This window comes from Rhamphochromis sp. 'chilingali', assembly GCF_963969265.1.
Source record: "Rhamphochromis sp. 'chilingali' genome assembly, chromosome: 22".
NCBI classification, from domain to species: Eukaryota; Metazoa; Chordata; class Actinopteri; order Cichliformes; family Cichlidae; genus Rhamphochromis; species Rhamphochromis sp. 'chilingali'.
In genome coordinates this window covers 27,060,468-27,088,267 of record NC_137950.1, presented here as the reverse complement: position 1 = coordinate 27,088,267, position 27,800 = coordinate 27,060,468, and the positions used below count along the sequence as shown (strand labels likewise).

Genomic DNA, 27,800 nt, shown 5'->3' with positions numbered 1-27,800 from the left:
TTGCGGCGGAGGTATGGAGAGAAACCTGATTGTGTAACAAAACTTCCTGAGTAGAAACAATGCAAGGCTCCAGGACTGACGGCGCGCAGCGAGGAGCGACATCTGAGGCACTTTCAGAGACCGATTGTTACTCTGAGACAATTAAACCAAACATTAAGGACTGTGGGTGTGCTCGTGTGTGTTTCTTTGTTGGTGTTTGTGTTCGCACAGGCATTGTTGGTTTTGTGCAACGCTTTGCAGGACAGAAGTCTGTCAGTCTTTGGTCACTGCTGAGGAGAGCAGCTTTGGCACTTTGTAGTAGTGAGTGTGGTGATATGCAGGGTGCAGCATCCAGGCTCTAGACTCTGTTACTCTTTCACCTCCAGTTTTTCTCAAACACACCATAGTTAAGTCACAGGATCGATAAGCTCTCTGGCTGGTGGTGGCCGGCTCCGCCGACCTCTGTCTTGTGGTCAGAGGTGGAAAAGCTCTGCATTGCCCCGCCTTTGGAGAGCACCATCAGGGTGTTCCCCGACATGCCCCCAAACTCAAAGGCAAAAGTCCCGTAGAAGAACATGATGATCGAGCAGTAGATCCACTCAAAGATGGCGGAGGCGTGCTGCAGGGCATAGCTCTCCTGGCAGAAAAAAACCCCACCTGGTGATCAGAGGGTTAAGGCGAGCAACGGCTGCACAGTGGTTCAGTTTGACATTGTTTTTATTGCTCACATACTGAGATGTACTGGTCGCTACTTTGAATTCGGTCCTGTGCTGTTAATATTAAGATGGCTTCACCATCACATTGACCTGTGGTCAAACCTGACCCTCTAACACAAAGGCCCACCTTAAAAAAAGTGATGGTTTACCTTTACCATTAACAGCCAGTAAAAGGTTTCCTGTGTCTGAATGCAAGCCTCACATAGACTCCAATCAATACCATCCATACATTGATGACCTGCCTTTTAAAGGTGCATTGCAGATGTTTTATCCCTAAATGTTTCCTTACAGACTTGACAGCAATAAACTCATCAGACACATAATCTTCATGACCAAAAACTCCAAGTGAGCATTTGGTTTCAGTCATGTTTGTAAGGCTGTGTGCTCTCCAGCAGGGGGCAATGCAACATACCATACATTATAAATGTGCTGGATTTTAAACACTATAAAGAGCGACAGTCACGTGTGCAGACAGACAAGAAATTAGTTTTATACTAATGTGCTGATTTATTGCAAAAAGCTGAGTTTCTCTGGATTTATGCACAAACAAAGCCAGTTATTGTGAAGCAAAATGACCCTTTTCTCCCTAATATATCCCTGCAACCCATTCATGCTGTTTTAAAGGTTTGATTAGCTACAAATGCATCTTTTAGTAAATTTAGGGGAACAAACTGTGTTATGTATAATGGATCATAAAGTAACTACTAAAGTGCTACCACACTTACAATTATGTCATTAAATATGTTAAAAAAAGGTCTTAAATTCTCTTCTTAATGCAAAAGTCATGTAATCAGTACTGTAACAAGTCACTTTCATTACTTTTAGGAAAAGTAACAAATAATGTGCAGTAATACATAACCTTTTTTTGGCTCATTTAACCATCATGAAAGAGAAAGAAAAACTATAGTTATTAAATCTTATATTGACCCATCCATTCACCCTGAGCTCCTTGTTCCTGTCTCTGTGGCTCCATAAATCTACAACTTACGCTGCCATAGGTCCTACAGCCACTAGAGGGTGCCATGTCTCGAAATAAATCTTTCTCATCCAGCTCTGACACAACCCTGCAGGGTATCTATGCCACTGAATGTGGTTTTAAACAAGCAAATAAATAAATGCAAGCAACCTATGTGTTAGGGAACTGTTTCACTAAAAATGTACTGTAGTGCTGGAAGAAACACAGATAAGCTTCAAGGATACTGAGCACCAGGGCGATGAGGGCCAGCAGGGCCATCCCCACTCGTATGTGACCTATCCAGTATTCCTCCTGGGTCTTGGCCAGTCTGTAGGTCAGAGCCGACTGAAGGCACACAAACAGCATGCTGGAGGGGAAGGCGACCCCAGCTCCCACGTAGTGAAGGACTTTAGCAAAATCCACCTGAAAAAAAAGAAAACAAAACAGGCGGATAAACAAAAACTGTTACACTGAGGATCTGGAAGTAGAAACACGGCACGGAAGAGAAAGACATAGTCCAGGGGTGGCCAACCCGCGGCTCTCGAGCCGCATGCGGCTCTTTGCCTGGTTTCATGCGGCTCTTACGTTCATATCAAAGTTTATGTTTGTGTTTTGATTTTTTTTATGTTGTTGTTTTAAAATGTGCGCGTTCGCTTCGCTTGAGTTCAATACGGTATTTTTCATCAAATGCGCATGTGTGTGAGATGAAAATACCGCAAAGTTTCCCAGTAGGAGCAAGTTCGCCCTTAAAATGGCAGGAAAAAAATGCACAGCAAAAAGAAAATATGAAGATGAACACAGGACGTTTTTAACAGAGTGGGAGAGTTTATATTTTTTTGTTGAACGCAATGGTAAGCCATTCTGCCTTATATGTCAGACGTCATTAGCGCATTTCAAAGCTTCAAATCTTCAGCGCCACTTCAGCTCACTCCATGCTAACATCGACCAGGAATTTCCAAAAGGGACTGAACTTCGCAAGCACGAGTTGGCCACTTTGAAAAGTCAGGCAGAAAAGCAGATACAGTTTTTCCAAAAATTTACGAAGCGGTCAGAGACCATAACGCTCGCATCCTATCAGCTGGCTTGGAACATTGCACGGGCTAAAAAGCCATACAATGAAGGGGAGTTCGTTAAAAAATGCCTCAGTGATGTTGTTGGAATCTTGTCTCCTGAAAACGACAAATTAAAACGCATGGTATCAGACGTCCAACTGTCCCGCCACACTGTTGAACACAGAATATCGGACATTAACACGGCTATTGAATCACAGTTGCACTCTGACCTTCAAGCATGTGAGTATTTTAGTGTCGCATTGGATGAGAGTTGTGATATACAAGACAAGCCTCAGTTGGCAATATTTGCACGGTCTGTTTCAAACGTGTGTGTGTGTGAGACAGTGCACACAATGTTCATTGTTGAAAATGACTGGCCTGTGGTTTTAGTACTGTAGGAGTCCATTTCTGTCATTATCATGTTGGTGTGTGACATTTACAATAAATCTGGCTGAGCAGAGGTGTGTGTGTGTGTGTGTGTGTGTGTGTGTGTGTGTGTGTGTGTGAGTGTGAGAGAGAGAGAGAGAGAGAGAGAGAGAGAGGGAGGAAAGGATGGGTGATGTTCATGTGTGCCCATGCGTATGATGTGGCTCTTTGCGGTAACACAGTAAAAAAAAAAGTGGCTCTTGGTCTCTGACTGGTTGGCCACCCCTGACATAGTCGGTCTTTCTCATCCACTATGAGAACTATGAGAGCACGGCGCTAACACGTTAACAAGCAACCCACGCTAACGCGCTGACGCCGTCCAGCCCCACGCACGGGGCGATCCACGCTAACTCGCTAACTGTGATTTGCAGCATTAATGCGGTTATGGCGTTAACGTCATTTTAACGAGATTAACGCTGACAGCACTATTTTAAATGCAACTAAAATCCTCCTCTTTTGTGTTTAGGACAAAATAAATTCATGTGATATCACCAACTGTCTTTCATAATGCTCAACATCATCATATAGCAGCCACTGTTTGACTGATGTGAGCTCAGCACCAGGCTTTATTAGATTTTCTGCACTGAAAATCACGTTAACCGGAGGATGAACACTGCCACCCTGTTGACTGGGTGAGGTTTAAATTTGTTGTGTAAACCAAAATATCTTAACAACTCTGGGAAATTTGTGTTATATTAACAAATGTAACATAAATCAATTACTGGATGTATTTCTCTCAAATACGCCTTCAGGCTTTAGTACAAATCTGGAGATGGAAGTTTAAACAAGTCCTTTACTCAGCAGAATATCATTTACACCTCACAGTCTTCTTGTGGGAACATCAGGACAAAACAAAGCTGATAGAAATGCAAACAGAGGTCATTGTGACCCAGCACTGTTACCAAATCATCTGTCACAGGAAGCTGTAATGATACTAATTTACAAAGGAAGCTGGATCATCACCATTATCATCTCTGGCACTGGAGGAGGCGACACGGTGTCAGCTCGAACTCCACACATAACAAGCCGGAAGATTACCCGTCACTGCCATGAGCTCATCTCGTCTCAGCATCACAGACGGAGGAAGTTCATTTTTAATATTTTCTCCTGCAGTCTGTGAGAGCACGTTTTCAAATACAGCAGCTGATTTTATGACGACACATCTCCTGAGCCTGGACTTGTGGTTTATTATGGAGAAAAAGCAGCGGTTTAAGCCGTCTGACCACAGGGAAGAGACCCAGAGAACAAACAAATACTCATTCAGCTTGAGTTATAATTGTGCTTACACCAAGCATCTGAAAGTTTTTTGTTCATGAGCTACTTTTATGTGGGTCGTATCCTCTCATATTCATCTCAGCATTAATTATAAAACTGATTCAAAGAGAAGGGCGAGCAGGAAGATAGATAAATCTTCACATACGAACAGAGGAAGAGGAGTCAAATGCAGGACAGTTGACAGGTAAGCTGAGGCTGTGTAAAATCCTAAAAACAAGCCATGTTCATATACCAAAGGGCAGTCAGGGAGGCCAAACAATCCAGGCAACAGGTCACACAGAAGGAAATAACTACAAACACAAGGAAAAATACTGAGAACACGAGGAATTGTGCGGCAGGAGGTTTATGTCCTGAGGACACTTATTAGAAACAAACAATTACCAAGAAGGGGTCACGAAGAAAGACAAGAAGTAAAACTGACAACAGTGTAAAGAGAACAGTCCAAAAAAGGACCGCCTACCTGCTTTTCCTAACCACTTTTCCTCGACCTCGACGGAAAACATCACGAGGCGAAGGAAAGGAGCGAAGGAGAAATGATGAGTACTGTGCACAGGGATTATTGTCTGCCGTACAGAAACTACAACACCCAGAACATGGACTACAAAATGTGTTTAACACAGCTTTATCTTTATTTTGTGAATTATGGTGCGTTATTATTCCCACGTGTTTTTGCACTACTGTATCGGCCTGCAGGGTTCTCAGGTTTCTCAGTCAGATCCACACTTTGCTCAGGTCATCTGCTCAGCTTCATGCTGCAGAAGCAAGTATCAGCAAACATTTCGATGGTGTTTCCTACGTCCATCTTTATTCAGTGTCTATGTGTGATTTAAACCTTATTGTTGGTGCTAACTTTTTGGGTTTTTCTGGTGATTGTGACGACTGAAATAAAGGTCATAAAACTCTTCTGACTAATAATAAAGAGCCTTCAAAGCTAAAATAACTCCCTGGAGGTCTTGAAATGATCTTGAAAATGTATATATGAATTACTGTGTCAGGCACTGTGGAATAAGACCTGGGACATGGGATGATAAAGGTTTAAAAATGCAGACATACCACCGATGAATGAGACCACAATAAGCTCTTTGTGGAACGATGCATGATGCAGAACAATGCTGCAGAAATTTTCCTTTTCCACGCAGACTCTTGGCCGCATCATTCGTGATTTCCTGAAACTCCAGTTCAGCATTCACCCTTCTTTCTCTGAGACATAAACAGACTGGATGAAGCTGTTTATCATTGTGTCAGAGCCATGCGTGCTTCTACAGTATATGAGCCCAAGACGTCTGCCATGTTTACACTGTGGGAAACACTGCGATTCATTATATAAGACCGAGCATAGAGGGGGAGGGAGGAGGGCGCCACGGCCAATCGGCGAGCAGGGGAGGGTCGCCCTTAATCGATGGTGGGCGAATGGATGAAAAGAACTGAGGCTGCACTGTGCAGTGACTCTGAGATGTATTTGAGGGGGCCCACATGTGCAGAGACAGGGCAGCAGTAACCTGAGACCCCAGCCTCCCTGCATTACTGTGACCTCTGGCAGCGTGCACACGTGCCTGAATATTATCACTTCTATGTCAAAACAGCTCAGACGGCCGCCACATGCACACGCACAGTAGAAGCTGAAGTACTCCGATCTTTTTAATCAGCCCACAGTTTGTCTACTTTATTCTATTGGGACTTTATTTGCACAAATGTTGCTGGATCTGTACTTTATTTAGTCTCAAAATCAGTGCAGACGTTGTGTTTACGTACAACCAGTACAAGATGACACACACTCACATTGCCCTGTGAGTTCATTATGCTATCACTAGTTGTGCAGCTATAGTCCCAGATCAGCTGATCATCAAACCACAGCTCATCCAACTGGTGAATCTTTGGCCTGCTATATTAGCCGGCCCACAGCTGCTGTGTCTCTGCAAGCCACTTTGCAACCCTCCTCCACCTGATCTGTTCATGATGTGTCCGACTGCTTCACCTCCTACCTGAACTAACGATATGCTCAATTTTGTGCATCATGTTAGCGCGTTTCAACAAAGATGATGCAGTTTTGTTTCCACTGCAAAGTGGCCACTTAAATATGTAAAACTGTTATATGGTGGTTGTAAAAACCGTCAGTTAAATCCCTGTTTGTTATTTTAAAAACAAATATTTTAAAAACAAAGGGGTGAATATGATGTTAAAATCAGGCTACATCAGTGCAGTTTACATGTAGTGCAGTGGAGCATTTAGCAGCTAATGGGCCTGATATATATATATATATTTAAATCAGCAATCACACAGCAAGAATCAGCTGGTTCTGAGCTCAAGGACAACAAACCTTCAAAGAACAAAATGGACCAGAGCACACTGATCACATTAGAGCCTTTACATTTGCAAACATTACTTTTGTCTCCCCTAAAGTATCTGAATCAGTGATTACAGGTTTAAATTAAAGTTAATGTAATGCACCTGTGTTTGCCTGCAGTGACAAGTCATAATATGTGATAAGAAGATTAGGAAAGGCAAAGAATGCAGAAATTATAAGGAAAATCTTTCATGTAATTTGTGTCTTTGAAGTGCTGTGAAGTAATATTAAACAATCCTCACATGTATTGCATATTAAATTGAGTGTAGGATACATCTAGAGCTGTAAAATAAATGTATTGGATTAAAAAGTCCAACATGTCTCAGTGACATGTTCTGCAGTAAAAATCAAGAAATCAAGTGACACAGTTGACTGCACGTAGTTTTCTTTTGCTTCCTATGCGTTTCTTTCCTCTGATCTGCAAACTAAAAACATTCATTATTATCGCGGTGACATTCAGACGCTGCACCGGTGCTGCATTCCTGGCAAAACCAAATCAGCACAGGTTTAACAGAAGATTTCGTGCAAGTCAGAACTTGAAGCACCAAGAAATAAAGGAGCTTGCGCTGTGACCCTAATGTACGCATGTGTGTCCTGAGCATCTGCTGTAAAAACCTACACGTTGGTGCATGTGTTGCAGCTCTTCTCTCTAATGAAGCCATCTTCTATGAATCAGAAGAAAAGGTGAGCCAAAGATTGAGCTTTTTTCTGAAAAATGAACGGGCGCTTTGTCGTGAGAGCGCCCTTACCACGCTCGAGTGTACCGAGGGAAGAAACACAGACGCACAACACGCAGCCAAAATTTTGTTTTTATGATCACAATACCACAGCGAGACAATTTCCAGACAAAACAAACAGAACATCAAAAGGAAATGTGCTTGGAAGCTCTACAAAGAGCTGCGAGTCTGCAGGAGCAAGGATCATCAGAGGCTCTGCAACCGCAACTCAGCAGAAACCCCGTATACGCCAATCCAACATTCACAGCGGTGCGAAAGGACATAATCCAGCTCGTAAGGTCGTAACTCGATTTTTCGAAGACTCGATTGAAATGGGAATGAGAGACAGAGTTGCAGTGCGTGCACGTAGCCACGTTTGCTGAACAATGGGCTGCACCGCAGGCTGAGGTGCACACTGGGTCATTGTGTAACTTCATGTCTTTGATGCTTGACGAGGCTGTGTGAAGCTGGAGAAGGGCTTGGTAACAGGTTTGTGAAAATAGTTATGAAAGTTAATGTTGCTGTAGGAAAGAGGTGTCAAACATAAGGCCCAGGGGCCAAAATCGGACCAGCAGACTCTCCAATCCACTGCACAGCATTCAAAAATGTGAAGGAACAGTAAAAGGACCGCAGCACGCCTCATTCACCGACTTATTCGCCTACAAGAACTTTTTCTACACCCAAGTCCTTTCAATCTAACACACAATTATTCTCTGCTCAAACAGCAGCTTCAGTCTCTTGTCCAAGATACTTGGATACCAGGGATCGAACCATCGGATGACCTGCTCTATGTCCTCAGCCACAACCAGCCCAAAGGTGTCAATTTTGGACTTTTAACTGTATTTTTATAAAGTTTTATAGCTTTACGTTTACTGATAAAGGCTGCACACATGAGTATCCATGTTACAAAAAGGTAGGTAATGGATGTAAGATTATAGATTAATAGATTAAAGAAAAAATGAAATAATGGAAAAGTTCCTGGTTTCTTAACATCTACTAAGGATTTTCTGTTTTTTATAGACAGATACACAGCGATGTACACATGGATACATTTTTACTAATCTTGACTATGAAAACCAACCTTTTTAAGGACTTTTAAGGACCCAAAATGATTTATTTGAAGCCAGGAAATCTGCCCTGAGCTTTATATAGAAGCTGACACGGCTGTTAAATATAAATTACATCACAACGATGTGATCGTGTCAGCTGCACTGATGTTCTTGGAACATTAACTGTATAAACAACGCGTGAAAATTACACACAGCTCTGAGTTTTTAACACTCGCTCCTGTTTGCTCCCCTCGCTGCCTTCTCTCCCCACTCTGGCCTTTCACAGCTGCCTTCAATCCACATTGGAGCCCATGGATGTATAAACACACCATAATCCCACCACCCAGGTATTAGTCAGTCCTTGGGAATATGCATTGGAGCCTCTACTGTAGGTTTTCTCTATTTACATGAGAGCCTTTAGTTGATACATGGCAGATCTTGCAGAGGAGAAACTGTTTAATAAAGGTTACTGCTAACTCAGTGTTTGCACAGACACAATGAGATATGAGCTTTAACATCAACTTTATGAATGAAAAAATGAAAGAAGAGTCTCAGTCAACTTCAGGTGCAACATAAGGGGAGGAGTTAGAGAAAAAATGCATACAGGTTAGGTCTTTTATCCTGGTAACTCTGTTTTTCTCACGTCAGGATAAAAAATCTGTCCTGAAAAGAGCGTTTGATTCCAAACAAATACGGTCCCTCATATCATAGTTTGGTTTACAGTGGACTTAAATGAACAAAGTGGTGATCCTGAATGGTATCTCAAAGTCTGGATGCAGGTGAAAGTTGTTTCATTCAACAGACTGGTATGTGCTTCCCTCTTCCCTCAGAGATTAGCTGCCCATTAGCTGAGTTTCTGTTCTGGCTGAGGGGAGGCAGGTCAGTCTGACCTTCTTCATGGTCATCACTTAAATTACCTCCATGCTGTTTGTTACATTCAGGCCTTCTGCTTTCAACTGACCCATAAATCATGAAGTCTTATCTCTGCTGTGTGGCCTGAACACGGCATCAAGCCCGTTCTACTTCCTACTTCACTGCAGTAAATGTGGAAAAGCACAAAGTTACCCAGGTGTTAATACATTTTCTAAAACCAGCAAATGTTGTGTTGCAGGAAAAAAAAAAAAACAGTGCACCCAGATTAGTTTGTTTTTAGGCTACACATGGATTACAAGCTTCCACCTCAGTTTCAAAGAAAGCAGCTGCACAATAGCCGGAGGTGCCGTGAATCACACACAGTGAGATTTCCATCTCTGATTATGTAACTTACTTTTTGCAGCTTTTTTTGCAGGATTTTTGCTTTTGTATCTTTCACGTATAAATATCACCCCTCAATTGATGTTGTTGAACGATTGCATAAGAATGATTTGGGGCCTGTCAGGCCCACTATCCCAGTTTCTCTCCCCTGTAATGTCTGTAAAGTCGATCAGATGGAAAATTGGCAGGATTCTGAATGAAACTGGGACAGAGTTCATAAAATTTGAGTTAATTTAACTGTGAGGATAAACATTAAGTCGTTTAGGAATAATTGCAGGATCCTATCCTCTGAACAGAGTCTGCCTAAAACCACGTGCGACTCTTTTTTACAGGGATCTCTCCTAAAAGAGAGGAGTTAAAGTTTGCAGAAGAATAAAAAACTTCCACTATTATCACCCTTGATTTACATGAAGTGAATGATTACACAGGCAGGGATGAGAGCTGTGGGAGAAGGTCAGCGTGAACAGATATTTACTGTCACTGCTGCTCGTGTGCTGTGAGTCTATGAAAAACTGGGCTGACAAACATTATCCAGACTTTTTTGATCTCATTGACTCTGACTGGATTAATTACCTGGAAGTTTCCCACCATGATGAGCCCCGCGGCGCAGAGCCACCCGGCGGAGAGGCCGGCGGTGTTGAGGATGCAGTTCTGGTGCTTCTCGATCACGTGAGCGTAGCGCAGCAGGCCGATCAGCATCACTGGAGGAAGTGAGGAAAAAAGGAAATGACAAATCGGGAAGAAAGGACCGTTTTTGTTGGTCAAAAAGTTATGTAACCACATTTTTTTCTCTTCCAGGAAGAGAAGCTCACACTACAAACTCTACCTGAGGTGTTTATGATTACTCCAGCGGGATGAGCTCCATCTCTACAGAGCAGAAAAATAACCTCAGGGCAACAAGCATGAAGCTTAGTCCTCTCTGAAACTGATTTGCTTAGGCTGCTTGGAGGCAGCAGACAGAAGGCTTGCATCATTTGTACTAAAAGGGTGACGCTGCTGGTCCATTCAATTCACTACAGAGTCAGATTAACAGCACAGATAGTCTTACAAAATTCTGGCATCACTGGATTACAGTTTATAACAAAGTACATGTCCTCAAGTTCTTCACTGAAGTACTAGTTCAGTATACTTGCAGCTTATTTAAGTATTTCCATGTTATGCTACTTTTTGCCTCGATTCTACTACGTTAAAGATGCAAATGTTGCGTTTTGTACTCCACACTGTTTATTTTAAAACATTAATTCCTTCTTATTTTACTGACAGGCAGTGTACGGACAAAGGTTTTAGCCCACACCTCTTAATCTTTTAATTCAGGTGTTTTCAGTGCCATTGTCACCAGTGTATAAACTGAAGAACTTAGCCATTCGGTCTGCCTTGACAAACATTTGTGATGTAAAGGGTTAATCTGAGGGTTAAAGGGTTATCCTCCATGTAAAGTTACAGAGCGGGGACACAGAGTGCTGAAGCATCTAGAAAAATCCCCAGTGCTCTGCTGAATCAGTAAATGCAGAGCTCCAAACCTCCTCTGGCAGTAACATCAGCACAACAGCTGTGCACCAGGAGCTTCATGGCATGGCTTTCCAGGGCCAAGTAGCTGCTGAAGGTGTGATGTGCAGGGGAATCAGTACTAGTATCCTTACAGTATGATTATAGATAAAGCTACTATCTCCACCTGCAACATTGAAATGATCACCAGTTAATTTAACATGCATATCTTTGGGACTGTGGGAGGAAACTGGAGTACCAAGAGAAACGCCATGCAAGCACAGGAAGAACATGCAAAGGCAAATCAAATTTCAAGGTGTGTACCAACTCAGGTCCCTGCTTTAGCCACACCATCATTTTTGCAACTATAAGACTTCCAATGCCCAAACTGCACAGAATAAACCTTTAGTCGTGCTCAAAGCTAAAGCTTGATGATTCTGCACATCCCTGTGTGAGCAGATTCCTGATGTCTGTTTATGAAACGTCGCCTTCAAAGCTTCGCAGCAGTTTCACACGGCTCTCCCACCCTCCTGTCTGATGATCATGCCGTTCACATCTGGCACTCATCTCCCTGCAAACTGCAGAGAGCGACTGTTTTGATGTTCCCGTGGGTTGTCCAGCAGCGAGCACAGTGGTCCGTTTGTGGCGATCGAGTGCACGCCACGATAAGACTCCGTGTTTTGGGTTCTGGGTTAGGCGTGCGTTTCTTGGGCTGCTGCACAGCAAGAGTTTGACATTTACCATTCTTCTAACCTCACACTACACCTTTGAATTAAACAAACTCCCCCACCAATATAAACTGAGCATTGTTTATGAAAGGGGAATAAAAAAAGAAGGAAAGCTTTTGATGTGGGAGAAATGAGCTCGCTCACAAACCCTAATTTTTGCAGACTTCACCGAAATCATCCATAAAAATGGTAATTACAGGAACGAACTTGTTGTTCCTGTATTCCTGCAAAGAGAACAAGAGGTCCTTCCTTTAAGTATTTATCTATTATCCTTCAAGTCAAATTAAGATGTTGTCATTCCTTGACTTGGAAAGAGCACTGCTCAGCCCGGGGTCGGGACACCACGGACCAGGACCGCAAAGTTACACACCAGGGCACAAATGTTTGATGCGCTTTTGCCAATTTAAGACAGATTTTGAGAGCTACGTATCAGGCATCTGTGGTCTAATGAAATAGAAAGTGACAAAAGCAAGAGAGCGAAAAACAAGAGAAGTAAAGTTTTCTATTAAGCTCTAAAGCTTATTTTTCTCAAGTCTTTGTCGCTGTTTCAGACTATTTTCTCTGATTTTCGTGTCTTTTGCCACAATGAAAAAACACCAAGATGAAGCCCTGAAAAACTTTTGTGCCCCATGGATGGAAAAACAGTGACTGTGTGTTAACAGCCAAGTTCTGAGATAAATCTGGTTCAGGGAAAAAGCCTGAGCTGGAACGGGTTAACAGGTTTTTAAACTTGCCCAAATTCCAGCATTTTCTCAGAAAAGCAGCATGAACCTGGTGTTCATAGGGGAGAGGTCACCTTAAATAAATGGCTCTGTATAGAGAGCAAATAGGCAGCTTCAGTCCAGGACACTCGGGTCAAAGGGTTGACAATATACTGCAAAATGTGTGTGAGTTCACGTTGGATCACAGGAAGCTCCCAACACCAGGAAATTGTGTCTGACTGAGGCTCCTACAGTCGCTTTCAAATCTGGAAAGAACTGCATTCCTTTGAGGCAAACTTCCATTTATGCATTTCCAAAAAGTTGATCAGGGTGAATTCCCTGAGTGTACATTATCAGAATCCTGGCAAACATTTTTAAAGCAAATATAGAAAAAGAGCCAATATACCCTCTGCACACCGGGCAACGAACCCTGAGCAAACCACAGAAAATCAATGCTTTTGGCACACAGAGTAGCTGTCCGTATGGTCAGAGGGTGAATGCTTGTGGGTCATTTTATTCAGAAAAAAGCAGTATCGATGGCCTAGATTGAAGTTTTCTCTCAGATTGAGGGCTGAGGCCAGAGCTGGCCGTGGATTCTGGGGAACAGAAAGTTGGCCGGAGCCTCTCCAGCTGAAAAAACAAGTCCTGTTCGACCAAGATGTTGGGTAAATATGTACGAGAGTAAAAAAAAAAAAATACTATAAAAGCTGAATATTTGTAGACCAAAACCATCCTGGTTCTTACCCATAAAGGATCCGGTGCTGCATATGAGGCTGAAAAAGCAGCTTTCAGGTGGCAGAGTTCCACATTTACTACAATGGAAACACAGACGAGAGGAGGGTGGTTAGTATGGGCTGTACTCAAACTACGACCCCCTGTGCTTGCTGTCATATACCCCCTTCTCCATATTTTACTTTTTTTTTACTGTGCACAACTGGAAAACCCATATTTGTGTGCTTAGCTGCTCTGTGATACTAAAAACCTGCCAGCATTTTTTCTATAAATATAGAGTCTTTGTGGGAGGTCAGAAAGAAGGACACACATCTGTATCTCCAGCTCAAAAGCATCCAAAACATTTTCCCATCTAGACACAATAAGCCGATTAGATTTTAATCTTGTCAGCAACACTTATTCAGCACCCTGGATGTTTTTGTGGGGGGAACATAAGACTTGTGAAGCACTTAACAAAAGCCTTTCTTTCTGCAGAGGTGAGGAGGAGCCTCGCTCGGGCAAGTGCGGACTTATCTAAGATCACGATCTTCACTGCAGCTGCTCGCCAAATATCACTGCAGTTTATCTGAAACCGGATTAGTTAAAGAAGCGGGCGACATCACTTTCTGGAGCTACATGTAAGACTTGCAAACCCTAAAGCAACAGTTTCAGCTGATGTTTGTAACGCTGCATGGAAACAAAAACTGATTTTCAGCCCCATGAACAGCTGCAGATCTCGTGGATTCCTGACAGTTCACAAGGATTTACAGGTTGAAGCAGGCAGGTTTTTAAACTCTGAACTTTCGTAGCTTGTTAGTCCCTATTTCATGGATGTCAGATGCTTAAATTGGGTCAATGAGCTTACACTGAGGGCTAGATGTGAGTTTGCTTTAATTTAATCCCCAAAATAAAAAACTACCTTGGATTTATTGGTTCATGTCCTATAAAAGCCTCTTTACCTGCACTTTAAAACAGTCATGCAGTAGCATTTCCTCTGCCTTATCTATCATGATGAAACTTTGTTTTTCCAGCTCTGACACTTTGATATTTGGCTTGCATAAATATATTCTGTGAGTTCAACGACTTTCTGAAGACTTTGTTTGATGTCCGTGGCTCCACATTTCTGCTGGTGTGTTTTAAAAAATGACAACACAAAGAGTCTCAGACTGTCTTCTTCCTTTTGCAGCTTTTCTTGTGTTATTTCAATTAGTAGTTTTAGTAAAACAGGAAAATTTTGTTTCTTTTTTTAGAAAAGGACCAAAAATCAAGCACGTGCTTGCTCCAACTGAACAAAAGCAGCCAACCTCGAAAATAAACCACTGACCACAGCAGGGCGGTTTGCTGTGTCACATCATCTGACATCTGTGGTCAGATCATGTGTACAGCATAACTTTTTTTGTGTTTCAGTGAAATTGTTATTACTGCAAAAGCAGAACTAGGACCGTCAGTCTGCTTCCTCTTTGTGGTTTAATGAAGGATAGGGCAGGAATGACTGCAACGTGCAGCCGTTCTGTTCTTTGAAGTTCCCAAATGCTACAAGAAACCAGGAGTTTAGCAGGTAAGCACACAGCAGCAGCAGCCAGCTCTGTTCTAGGATGCCCTCTGGACCCAGTGGAGGTGGTGAGTGACAGGAGAACGGCGGCTAAGCTGTCATCCCTGATGGACAACATCTCCCACCCCATGCAGCAGACTGTGACAGCACTGAGCAGCTCCTTCAGTGGGAGACTGCGGCACCCACGGTGTGGGACGGAGAGATTTCGCAGGTCTTTCCTCCCCACTGCTGTCAGACTCCATAATAAAGACTTTAACTGATCAAGCACACACATCCATACATATGCAATAATACTAAGTGCAATAATCCTTTCTGTCATCGTTGTATTTTTACTCAGTTGTATATAGTATTTGTATTTGTATTCTATTTTTATCTTATTGTATATTTATTTTATTTTATTCTACTGTATATAGTATTTTATTTTATTCTATTCTGTACAGTTGTGTACTGTATTTATTCTTATTGTATTCTAATTTTTGCCTCATAACTTTTGCACTGTCCACTTCCTGCTGTGACAAAACAAATTTCCCACGTGTGGGACTAATAAAGGTTATCTTATCTTATCTTATCTTAGCATGGAAATTAAAGTCCACCTGTAACACCCGCAGAGGTGGGCTCACTGACCTGATGAGTGGTATGTTGTCCAGGGTGCAACACAGTACAGGTCCCCTCTGTAATGGAAGCGGCTCCACACAGGACTCATTGTAAACCCTAGAAAAACACACATGTGCATCCATTTATTTCAGTTATTCAACATGATTCAGTGTTCGGAACAATCGTTATCTCTCAGAGCGCCGAATTTCTTGCGGTTGCTCGAATTTCTTAAAGTAGGATGGGAGGCCTTCAACTATCAGCCCCATCTCCTTTTTTAGGATTATGCTTCAGACTTGGGACAGCATGGTCACTGGTGTTGGGGTTCGAATGCACCACCTAGCCGGGACCTTTCTGCATGGATGCGTGAGTTCGCTACAGGTTCCAGCTTCCACCCACAGTCCAGAGACATGCAGTTAGTGCGGTTAGCTGAATGTGATTGGTCATCTGTCTCTGTGTGTTGGTTCAGCAATACAATGGCAACCTGTACACTGTGTCCCCCACCTATCCGAGATGGGCTTGATCAGGTGACTCCGGAGTATTGCTGTTATGGGCCCACACTGCTGGGGGATTTCCCATGATGCCATGCACTTCTTCTCCACTCTCATCTTTTTAGTCTCCATGTGTTTCCATTCCACTACTTTATGTCATTATGTTTATTGACTGACGTTTGCTGTTTGTGGCCTGAATCTGCAGGAGGTTTGTTCCTGTTAAAAGTGAGTTCTTCTTCTCCACTGTCGCCAAGTACTGCTTACATGGGATCATCGAAATGTAGGTTGTCTAACTCCCAGTAAAAAAGGTTGAGTAAAAATGTGATCTTAGTGTTTCACACGAGATCAATGTCAATTCAGGGAAACTGAAGTGACCAAACGTGTTGAAAACTCTGTTAATGGTTGAGCATCAGCTGCGACACGTTTGGCATGATAGCGCTCTTACTGTACGCAAATGACGGTAGAAAATTAACCCAAAATGTTTTCAGGTGAAAGGTCTTTTATGTAACACAGTTAATGTTCAGCTGCATACTTTGTTTTTATTTTGATTTCTATTCTCCATTTGTATGCAAGTGACTCAAACCGATGTCTCATTTAACTCAAATGCAAAATAGCAAACTACATTCCTGCATTACAAATGTTAAAAACTGGGTTTGTAACATTTTATCTATAAATATATACCTGTATTTACTAAAATACCTGTATATGCATGTAGACAGGGCCTAAATCGACATATATGTGCAGATACAGCACTATGGAGATATGTGTTCCCAATATCCCAGTGGCCATATGTTGAGAAGCAGGGTACACCCTAGACTGGTCAGAGTGTAACACTTAGAGACAGACGACCATTCACACCTATGTGCAATTTAAAATCACCAGTTAACCTAACCCCACTCTATGTCTTTGGACTGTGGGAGGAAGCCAGAGTACTCGTGGAGAGCAAGCAAACCCCGAACACAGCTTGAGAGAAAGTCTGTTTTATGTGTTTTTATTTGTTAAGGACACGCTCCTGTTTACAGGTAAACACACAGAGTGACTCTTTAACCCTCATTATTTGATTTGGCTGATTTTGTTTTTTACAAACACTCAGAGAACTTATCAACTTCTAATCTGATATGATGAAAATGTTATCCAACACTCGCTGCTTCACTCATTCAGCAAATAAGGAAACTCACTGTTATCATCCCTGGAGTTTTAGTTTGTAAATATAACTCCAAGATTCACTCTATTTATCTCTGAAGCTGCATTTTCACTCAAGGAGCCCTGATATTTCCCACTGTGATCTATATTAAAGGCCACTGAAGAAGAGAAATCTCAACTTCTGGTTTAAGTGGTGATGCTTTGCAAGTGGACTCATTAGTTAACATGTTTTTGTACATACGTCACAATGTTTTTAGCATCTTTAAGCTTTCTTCCTGTTGAAAGGACTTTTTTCTTTCCCACTGTGCCCAAGTGCTTGTTATTGTAGGGTCTTTACCTTGCAAAATAAAGCACCTTGAAATGACTGTTATGATTTGTGATTTGATTTGGCGCTTTTTAAATGAAAGTGAACTGAATTGTCTGGTTTAACCAAGCAGAGCTGAACAGTTGAATGCAGTCTTGAGAAATTGTGCAACAATCCTGCTTAAGGTCTGAAGCACTTTGTGTAGTGTAGACATCTCTGACTCTTTTTTTTTTAATCTAATCCACAGTCAAAAATCTATCTCTGTGAAAGTGACCTCTGGTCACTGCACTGGAAACAATTTGGAAAAAGTTTCCTCGTCTCTTTGGGAACATTCCTGATGCGGAGATGCAGCTTGTGTCTCTTTGGTGCTTTGAAGCAACATTAAACTGCTGACCAATACTATGGTCTTTAAAATGAACCTGATATGTGTGTTTGTGTGTGTGTGAGTGCTGTACCAGTTGTTCACAGGGCAGACGTGCTGGTTGTAGAGGGCCATCGCGTATCTGTGAAGACAAAGAAGAAGAAAATCTTTGGTCAAAGATCTGAACAGACGGTTAAAGAGGCAGACAGAAAATGATGAAGATTCAATCATGCTGTCAGGATACGGTCTGGAGATAACACTGGCTCTGCTCTCAAAACATGTCCAAAGCTCTGCCTCACTCGCTGTACTGCAGCATTTGAAAGTATTGTCACATCCAACCACACGAACGTCTCCAGGCTCTAATAATGTTTTCCACTAACAAAACACACATGAATCACCACACGGTTGTTTTCAGAGACGGAGACAGCTCCTCTTCATCACACATGTGCGTCGAGCCGGACGGCTGCATATTAACATGTACTGTTACACCACAGGGATGTTTAAAAAAATGTCAGTTACACAAAACAACCTCCACACACACACACGCAGAGCCTAACAGCCAAACAGAGATCATTCATCACACACATAAATGCACAGTAGTACATTTTAGAAGCACATGTTCTCTTACTCCACCAATTTGGTGCAGACTCCTATCTCTCAAACTCAATGCTGGATTTCCATAAAATTCTGAACAGACAGTAATTTCCTCCAGAGGATAAATGCTTCTGGTTTCGGTGATCCTCCGACTTTCTGTCTGGCTGTACCAGGAGATCTTACACACAAAGGTTTGGCAACTATCAAATAGAGATTTTGCACAAACTATCCAGATAGTTTTTGGGGGTTTTTTAATGCAAAACCCTCTGAGAAGTCCTTGAAAACAATTTGAAAGTGCTGTTTCTTTCCAAATATAACTGGCAGTTGACCAAAACTCTAAAAGATGACGCCAACACAGAAGTACCAAAAACTGCAGTTCCTCTAATGGCCACTTGAGGCTGACTCCCCTGTTAAAATGCTCAACTTTACAGCATTAAAAAGTATTAAAATCTTTGATTCCTTCTTCTATTTTTGGCCTCTTCTTTTTTCAGTCACCTTCATAAAACAGCTGTACAGAGTTGACCCTTTGAAGCCATCATTTCTACTTTTAGTCCTCTAATCTGAGTCGCTGAAGTGGAGTCCTCTATCAGATTTGTGCTGTTGGTGCATTTTTCTAGGAATTAACTTCTAAATAATATATTCTGCTTTGTGCTGCAGACCTCCCAGGAAGTCTGTCTGTGTCAATTATTTTACCACAATCTCTCAAACCTGATGACAATCCAGCTCCTTGTGAAGTAGACTGCAACAGAAATCCCTTCAGTCTTACTCTTCAACTCTTTTCTACTTAGGTTTAAGATCAAAAGCCTGCAAAATGCTTGACATTTCTACCATGATACTTAAGCACAAACTCATGAATCTGCTAATGAAGTTGCATTACAACTGCCAGTTACAACAAGTAAAGACATACATGGATTAAGTCACATGTGCTTCTTGTTCAAAGTGTGTGGCATAAAAACTCTACAAATACTCATTTTTACCACATTCAGACAAATTAAAACAGGTTGTTACCAAAATAAATAACCAGTGGACATAAAATCTCCCATATTCCACACCATAATGTTGGTGGTGCACTATCACTCAGGTTGAAATATGTCACAAATGGCCCATTAGCCTCTTTCAAAACAACCGTGAGGACATATTGCACCATAGATCAGATACACAGGACTCAAAAAAGCAAGATGCCAACAGACATGTGACCGCTGGAGCGTCTTTATTGATCGCTGATAACGAGGGAATTCTCGGGTCAGAAGAATTGATTTGCCCTTTACAAAGTTGATGTGGAGTGAGTGGCCTGACAGAGGCCGTCCACTCTCATCCACTTCCCTCCCTCCCACGACTCATCTTTTTTAGTCCTGCTGCATGTACTTGAAAACTGCATGCCGTGTAAACTAAAGTGAAGATCACGGTGTGAATGAGCCGTTAAACTAGAGACTCAGATACACCGCCTCTCTCATCCCATCAAATACTTCAGTGTTCTCAAAGCTGTCAGCGCCGCCAAATCACACAGAAGGTGACCTTTGGATTCAGTGCTGTGATGCATCGAGTTCAGGCAACAACGTGATGGATTCTTACTGCCAACACGTGAAATACGAACACTTGTAAAGCACTCTTTGTTTGACCGATGTGTTTCAGTCTTTGGCAGGGACCCTGGTGAATGGCTATCACCCGAAACATGCAAGTCTACCAGTAAAGTTTCTCTACATACAAGTGTTGCTGGAGCGTCAATCTTTTTGGTCTTCCCCATGCACCCTGGAAATAGGTAAAGTTTTACCAGCAATCAAACCAAATTGAAAACTGTGTTTTCTGTGTAAACCTAATCAAAGATTCTTTTCAGTGCAGCATCGGTCACTGCATGAAGTGTAACGTCATCAAACCTCCTATAAGCACTGATCCTCGTGCTCTGGCACGCTTGACTCGCTGCAGTCTTCTCCTGAATGGGAAAAGAAAATCACAGCTGTGGCACTGAAATAGAAGTTGAAACAGGAAATGGCATACTTCCAGTAACTTTCTGTTGGCACTGCCAAAGCACCTTTCACAGGATTCATACTGCTGTGTTAAATCTACCCCGAAGATCCCTGCAAATCCCTTTGAAACCTGAAAGCATAATCTACCCCATAACCTGATGTGCTCCTCCCTGTAACCACATGTCACATCAACACAGTCTGCAGCCACGTCCACACTAATACATTTTCATTTGAAAACGCATCTTTTTCTCTCCGTTTTGGCCTCCCGTCCACACTGAGACGGCATTTTTGTTCAAGGAAAACAGAGCTTTTTGAAAACGCTCTCCAAAGCAGATACATTTGAAAACGCCGTTTTCGTGTCACAGTGTGGACCGTGTAAACGGAGCCTTTTGGAGCTGTGACCAATTAAACTAAGATAGCAGAGGGCATTATATAGCAGCTGTTTTGTTTTCTCTCTATTTTGACAGCCCTATTAAAGATTAATATCAGTCTGCACATGCTCCAGAGAGCTTTTCTTCAAATCCCTTAACTCTCACTCGCTTTTGCAACTTTGTACTTTTGTGTTACTCGCAGCAACAACTCCGCCTCATTGTTAGTCCATTTAAAAAACTTGGTGCTTTTCCTCGACCTTTTGCCGCGACGTTTCAAAGAGCTGGTGTTGTGCCAAAAAGTGATCGTCTGCCAAAATCTGATTTCCGGTATTTGCCAAAAACTGATTGCTGGTATTTAAACTGCTATAAGTAACTTGTTGGGCTATAATATGTGAAACATATGTCAAATGCATCCCTCATGGATGACATAAAGTCATATTGAGCCACAAACAACATTCGTGTAACAAGGTAGAAGCCGCAATCAGTTTTTGGCAGCGACTTTTATATAACCTTTATTTATGCAGTTAAAAAAAAAATCTCATTAACATTACAAATGTCTTTTGTAAGAGTAAGTTGGCCAAGAGGACAGCAGACATGGCAGCAAATATTACAATAGTTCTGTAAAAATATTTTAAGTGGGGATAAAGGACCGGATTGGTTATACTGTAAGTACAATAACACAGAGTTGTAAAGATACTTGAAAAAACAGATAATTTTTTAATTCTCTATATAACCTCTTTGTAAACGCTGTTCACCGAAGTCTATTTACCAACATACGTAAAGATATTACACATAAAAAATACACGGAAACATTGGAAATCAGTTTTTAGCAGGCAATCACTTTTTGGCACAACACCGGAAAGTAAATAAACGGCAGACAGTCAAAGGAGCTTGCAAAGAAAAGCGTCTGGACTTCTTTAAGTTGCTTGAAGACGTTTCACCTCTCATCCGAGAAGCTTCTTCAGTTCTAAGGTCAAATGGTGGAGAGTCCCAGATATAAGCCTAGTGGGAGTGACCCCCCACAGAGGGACAAAAGGACACTCTTTCGAGGATGCCAATGTTCACATTTTGGACAGAGAGGACAGATGGTTTGAAAGAGGAGTGAAAGAAGCATCTATGTCCACTGTGAGCGACCATCTTTGAACAGAGGCGGGGGTTTACGACACCAACTCTCTGCCATCTATAATCCAGTTTTGAGTTTCCTCCCCAGACGCCTTAACGCCCACTCACATCCTGGGCCAGCTGACCTCAGGAATTCGCATGATAAGGTGGGGCCAGGTTTCACAATGAACACACCCGAAACTCTGGCTGATTGGGACCCACGCCCAGTTTCCCACCTTGGCTCAGGCGATTAGAGGATCATCAGGGGGTCCTTTTGTCCCTCTGTGGGGGGAAACTCCCACTAGGTTTAAATCTGGGACTCTCCACCATTTGACCTTAGAACTGAAGAAGCTTCTCGGATGAGAGGTGAAACGTCTTCAAGCAACTTAAAGAAGTCCAGACGCTTTTCTTTGCAAGCTCCTTTGACTACGATGACCTGGATGACTGAGAACCTTCACAGACATAAACGGCAGACAGAAATGAGGCAGGTTGAATCTTCTTGCGTTTCACGGATGAGCGTTTTCGGCCGTTTCAATGTGGACGCACAACTCTGTGAAAATGACTGAAAATGATATTGTGGAGCGGAGCGTTTTTAGACAAAAATGCCGTTTTCAAATTTATCCGGATGAGTGTAGACGTAGCCTGCGACTATTGTGATCGGCCAGTTCAACAATCATCGCCTCTACATCAGGACTCACACGTGTCAGTAAATTCATGGAGGGAGATTACCAAAACTAGATATGAGGAAAAGTACAAAGAAGTGAAAAAACTTGATGGACATTTTTGCCAAAAAAACAAAAAGTGAAACTGACCACAAACTGACCCATGAGGGAAAAAACTCACAAGATACTTAACACACAATGCATCAGCCCAAGCGTGAATGCTGGCAACGGCCACGTGCATGGATTCACTGCAGAGGTCAAAATATGAGCATAAACCACCACCCTGCCCACCTCCTAATAAACGTGCAGCATGCGACAGTCCAGCTCTAGCTGATGTTTTGGGAGAGCAAGTTGCTCAGTTGTGACCTATTACTGATTTTAATACAAAGAACGAGTTAAAGAAAAAAACAAAAATATTTCATTTTGGAAAAAGCAAAAAAAGAAAAGTCATTTCTCCCTTCAGATGTGACACATTTCAGCTTGATATAAATAATTTACTTCGCTTTGGTTAAAGTGTAAAACTCAAACTCCTCATGTTTTCCCGCAAAAAGCCTCACATGGCTGCCCAGAGCTGTGGAGTTTTTAGGTCATGACAAAAGCTGACAAAGCATTCAAAGGCAGAAACAGACAGGTGTCGACGTGCCTGAAAAAACAGCAGGAGGAGGAGGATTACAGATTCAAGCTTTAGAGGCCCGGCGTGAAGAACTCTCGCACTCATTTAACAAAGGACACTCTGAATCCTCTCACACTTTGAGAGGAAAAGAAATCAGCTGTTTCCCAGCATCCTAGTCTATAGAAAGTGCAAGAAGGCGTTATCCAGAGGTCATCCAGCCTGGGAGCACAGATGTTGGATAGCTTTTTTCCTCAAGAGATCATTATCAGGAGCAATAACTCATCTGTGCCACTCTTGATAGACTTACACAATCCTACACTGACTTTTATACATTAATTATTATTGACTGACCTTTTCATGCACAGAAATGAGCCTCCAACTAACCATTACATTTCATTAAAAGGTTACACCAAGAATCCAGTATTAGAAAAGTATTCTGGTCTCTTCAGGGACTCGTGTGTGGTGATCAAAGGAAACAGTTCCTTTTTTTATGCTTTTATTTGCTTTTTTGCTGGGAGCTCTGTTACTTGATGAGGTTTTATCAGTTTTATCCTGGTTTAAGGATCAAAACAGGACATTGCAAATCAAAATCCTGACTTTAAGTAATTTGATTACATGTACATTTTCCCTAAACAATTCTCCATAAAGTACAGTGAAAAAATGTTAAATTCAATGGACTCTGGTCAGTGATGATTTAAGATAAATGCAAAATTTGTTTTTAGTGGGGGACTTTTCGCAGTTTTGTTTAAAGAGAAATGAAATCTTAGATTTGATTTTTTTTAAAAACGATTAACTTTCATCACCTTCGAGAAAGTTAAAATGTATATTTAGTGCTAAAAATATGGATAAAATTCTAGAGTTTGACTGACACAACTGAAGCACAGACTTATTGGATGGTTTGTGACAATTAACCGCACAAAAAACACAAAATTTAGTGGCTGCATGTCGACATCCACCTATCGCCCAGCAGCCGTACCCTTAACAATGTCAAACTTTAAGCCTTAAAGCATTTAAATGGGTGAGCTATGAAGAAATATCCAAGCATGTTACAAGTGTCATTAGCAGGACAGAACAAACAGTTTTTCAGAGCAGTCTGCAAACATGCTGGTCATTTTAACATGAGAGCCTATTGGGATAGGCTCATCTTTGATGGCTGCCTCTAGTGGCTATCAGAGGAACTGCAGTTAACCACAAACAGAGGTTCTTGGGTCTCTTTTCAGGAGTTCTTACATGCCTGCAGGAACAAGCATTAACTCCAGCCGGGGAGGATTTTTAAAACATCTTCGATCTTCGCCTGCAAAGTCCTGAAATGAAGACTAAGCGTTTTTCTGGCTTCCAAAAAAGGAAAACATTTCACATGCATGAACTTTGCACCGTCAGTCGACATCATGGTGACCGCAGCAGGGATAACAGATAACATGTGTGACCACACTCGTGTGCAGACAGCTTGACTCGTGAGTTGTCTTTTAGAGGAAGAAAGATCACCTTCATCACTACACACTTATTGATTCCAAGGCTCGTATTTAAAGAGGAAGCAGCTGAATGTATTTACCCTAACGAGTCCTAATCTTATCCAAAAGAAGTAAATGTTTACGTGAGTGTTTCAAGAGCTGAACTTTAAATACATATTTAAACTTTGAGTGTACAAACAGACACGGGAACCTCCTGCAGATGCTGCTGCGCGGCTTGTTTACTCGGAGGTACTCACACCACCCATATTCCTGTGATGATGAAGACAGGCAGGCTGACGGGAAGGATCATCCAAGGCGACATGACGGACGCCAGGCGATCTCCGCCGCAAACGACACCAACGGACACGGGCTTCGTTACAGACCTGAAGGAGCGCAGACATAATCAGTCAGGGAAAACAAACGTACAAATATTACAATCACAAATCCTGAAATCAGGATTCCTGATTGGTAATTAGCTCTTTAATCCATCTATAAAACTCCCGCCTGTTCCAGCTCCTATACTGAACTTTCCTCTATACTTCCCTATACCACACCACTTTTTTGTCTTCCAATATTTTTGGTCCTTTTTTTCCACATTTACCGAAACCTGCACTGCTTTATATTCAGTTTCAATCAAATAAAACCTTTAGAGCTCTTTGCCATATTACGTGCATTTTTTTACATGATGATTTATTGTCTTTCATTTAGATTTTTACTCACTGGGTTCGTTTCTTTCTTGGTATGTGTGTAGTAGATTGCATTTTGTGTTGCCATACTGCACTTTAATTTCTCAAGCGATTCTTGTTTTACTAAAGCTGCTGCGTTTATTGTTTGCTGTAAGATTGGAGTTTCGCAGTTTTTAGAGTATATCTTATGTTAAAAGTGAGGGTTTGTAGCTTTTCCCTACTTTATGTTTCATATGCTGAACGTCTTTTGCATTTTGGAGTGTCGGTTGAACAAAACAAGACATCTGTGAGAGATGTGCAGTCCCCTTGCAGTGATGTAAGGGGGAGAATATTACATCTTGAACAACGTGTTTTGTGTCTGTCGTGCAGGTCCGATGTAGCGGCCTGCAGCAGAGATGACAAGCTGTCAAACTTGTACCTTCATCACTTTCTCCACAAATACATCAGTGCTTTCCCACACAGAGCGAAACAAACAGTAACCTGTGAAAACGACGGGCCAATGCTCAGACCTGCAGTCCTGCTTCTGTCTGTATGGCTATTTTCCTAAATAAACATATAAAACTATAGAGCAGCTCTCAGTCCACACACCAAACTGAAACCTTTTTATACAGGACACTGATTTATGTTTTGGCCGAGGTATCACAGTTTCTGTCCTTGGACATGTTATCGTCCTGTCACAGATTAAGCACAGTAAGTTTGAACTTTACAGAGTTCAGTGAATTACTGCCAGTCATTCATAAAAAATATGCACATTTAGGGCTCAGCACATAACTTGAGTATTACTATTTTTGTGACTTGTTACACAAACAATTCCTATAAAGTTGGGACACTGTTAAAAGAAAATCCCATAGAGCCATATTTTATTCACAACAGAACAAAGAAAACACATAAAATGTTGAAAAATGTTAGCTTAATTTGAGTTTGATGGCAGCAACATTTGGGACATCTAACAGAGCATAATGTCACCGACTGATTCCAAGAATCTGGAGGAATCTCTGTGCGCAGGGGACAAGGCTAAAAATCAATAGTGGCTGGCCGTGATCTTCAGCTCTCAGGCGGCACTGCGTCATAACCAGACCTGATTCTGTCATGGAAATCACTGGATGGGTTCAGGAACACTTCCAGAAATCTCTGTCTGTGAACTCAGCTCACTGTGCCGTACACAAACGCAGGTTAAAGCTCGATTGTGCGTAGAAGAGCAAACATGTTCGAGCAACATCACCAAAGCTAATTTAAAACAACCTGAGGAAAAGTGTGAAGATGTTCTGTGATCACACAAATCAAAATCCTCCAGACCAAAGAGGAGAAGGACCCTCAGCTCTGAGTATTTTCAGGTTTCAAACCAGAACGGGACAACATTCCTCTCCCACGAGCCCAGCAGCTGCTCCAGATGTTTATGAGCTGTTGTTAAAGGAAGAGAGGATGCTGCACAGTGATAAACATGTTGCTGGCATCACTTTCAGGTTCACCTTATTGTTTTATGAGATTTACAAATCATCGCTTCTTTTAATTTCACACTTAACAGAGTCCAAAAAGTAACTTTTACACTTTATCCTCAGTTATAACAGGTGTCGGCTTATTTCCACCTGTTTTAAGGGGGAAAATACAGATTTTCACATGCAAAGTATGCAATTATCTTATTAAATCCTACATTAAACATGAAATATTCTATATTCAATCTGCCTGTAAACGTTCAGCTTTACCGTTTTTGAACTCGTTTATCTGACGTGATAAATGTAAAATTTAATGTATGATAACTAGACTTGAAAACACAAGCTGAGTCAGATTTTGACATTTTGAAATTCATTTTTGGGTTTTTTCTTCTTTTTTATTTTAGGCGTGTTTTGTTAAAAATCACACAGAAACTGCAACACGTGCGTTATTTTTTAACACAGCCTTTCTAAGACTGTAATAAGGAATGCTTCAAATAAGTAGCCTGCATGTTGTGTTATATTAAAGTAAAATGTCTGGGAAACATCATAAAATTATAAAATAGTTGAGGTTACAGGTAATCACGTGCAATAAAAACTGACTAACATTAAGTCTTAAGTTATTATAAAATCTTTAATTATTGCCACAGTTTAGTCTGTAATTTCAGATTATTCGTGTTCCTGCTGTGCGTCTATTTGACCTCATTAACCCCTCTGAGCTTGATCAGCTGGCCTTCATGCTTTAGATGCATGACAACCTGAGATGCACAGCTTCAGTCCTCGGATCCTACCTCTGCCGCTCAGCGGGGGCTCCTCAGTCTCCGCGTCTCCTCCCAGCTCCTCCAAACTCGGGGAAAAGTTGCTGAAAAGTGAGGCCGAGCTGGTGTTTCTGATGTTTCATCGTCCAAACGTGGCTGCAGGTGTATCACTTCTTCAACGGGATCGGGAGAGGAGACGGATGAGGTGGCGTCGGTACGATCCTGCTCCCGAGGCAGCCCGCTGAGCTGTGGTGGGAGGTGAAGAAAGCAGCTGGAGTCGGTGACTGGTAGCTCCTCCCACCCACGCGGGTGGAGGCGAAGGTTATTCTAACCCGAC

At 41.9% G+C, this 27,800-nt stretch overlaps 1 protein-coding gene across 1 annotated transcript; it reads right to left on the bottom strand.

The window, feature by feature from the left end:
* Positions 1-382: 382 nt before the first annotated feature.
* Positions 383-27,800, bottom strand: LOC308391409 (transmembrane protein 150A-like). The gene is made up of 8 exons (XM_080874041.1): positions 27,497-27,800; positions 24,847-24,972; positions 17,928-17,975; positions 15,568-15,654; positions 13,425-13,492; positions 10,340-10,467; positions 1,896-2,073; positions 383-636 (listed from the first exon to the last, which is right to left on the bottom strand). Exons 2-8 carry the CDS (start codon positions 24,909-24,911, stop codon positions 392-394), a joined length of 819 nt encoding a protein of 272 aa, XP_080730167.1. The 5' UTR covers positions 24,912-24,972; positions 27,497-27,800; the 3' UTR covers positions 383-391.

Excerpts from the sequence above, each read along its gene's own strand:
- LOC308391409 (XM_080874041.1), bottom strand. The coding sequence starts at position 24,911 with ATGTCGCCTTGGATGATCCTTCCCGTCAGCCTGCCTGTCTTCATCATC. Across the intron at positions 15,655-17,927 it reads GTCTGCCCTGTGAACAACTG|GGTTTACAATGAGTCCTGTG; the intron begins GTACAGCACTCA and ends GTGTTTTTCTAG. Across the intron at positions 2,074-10,339 it reads TCATGGTGGGAAACTTCCAG|GTGGATTTTGCTAAAGTCCT; the intron begins GTAATTAATCCA and ends CTTTTTTTTCAG.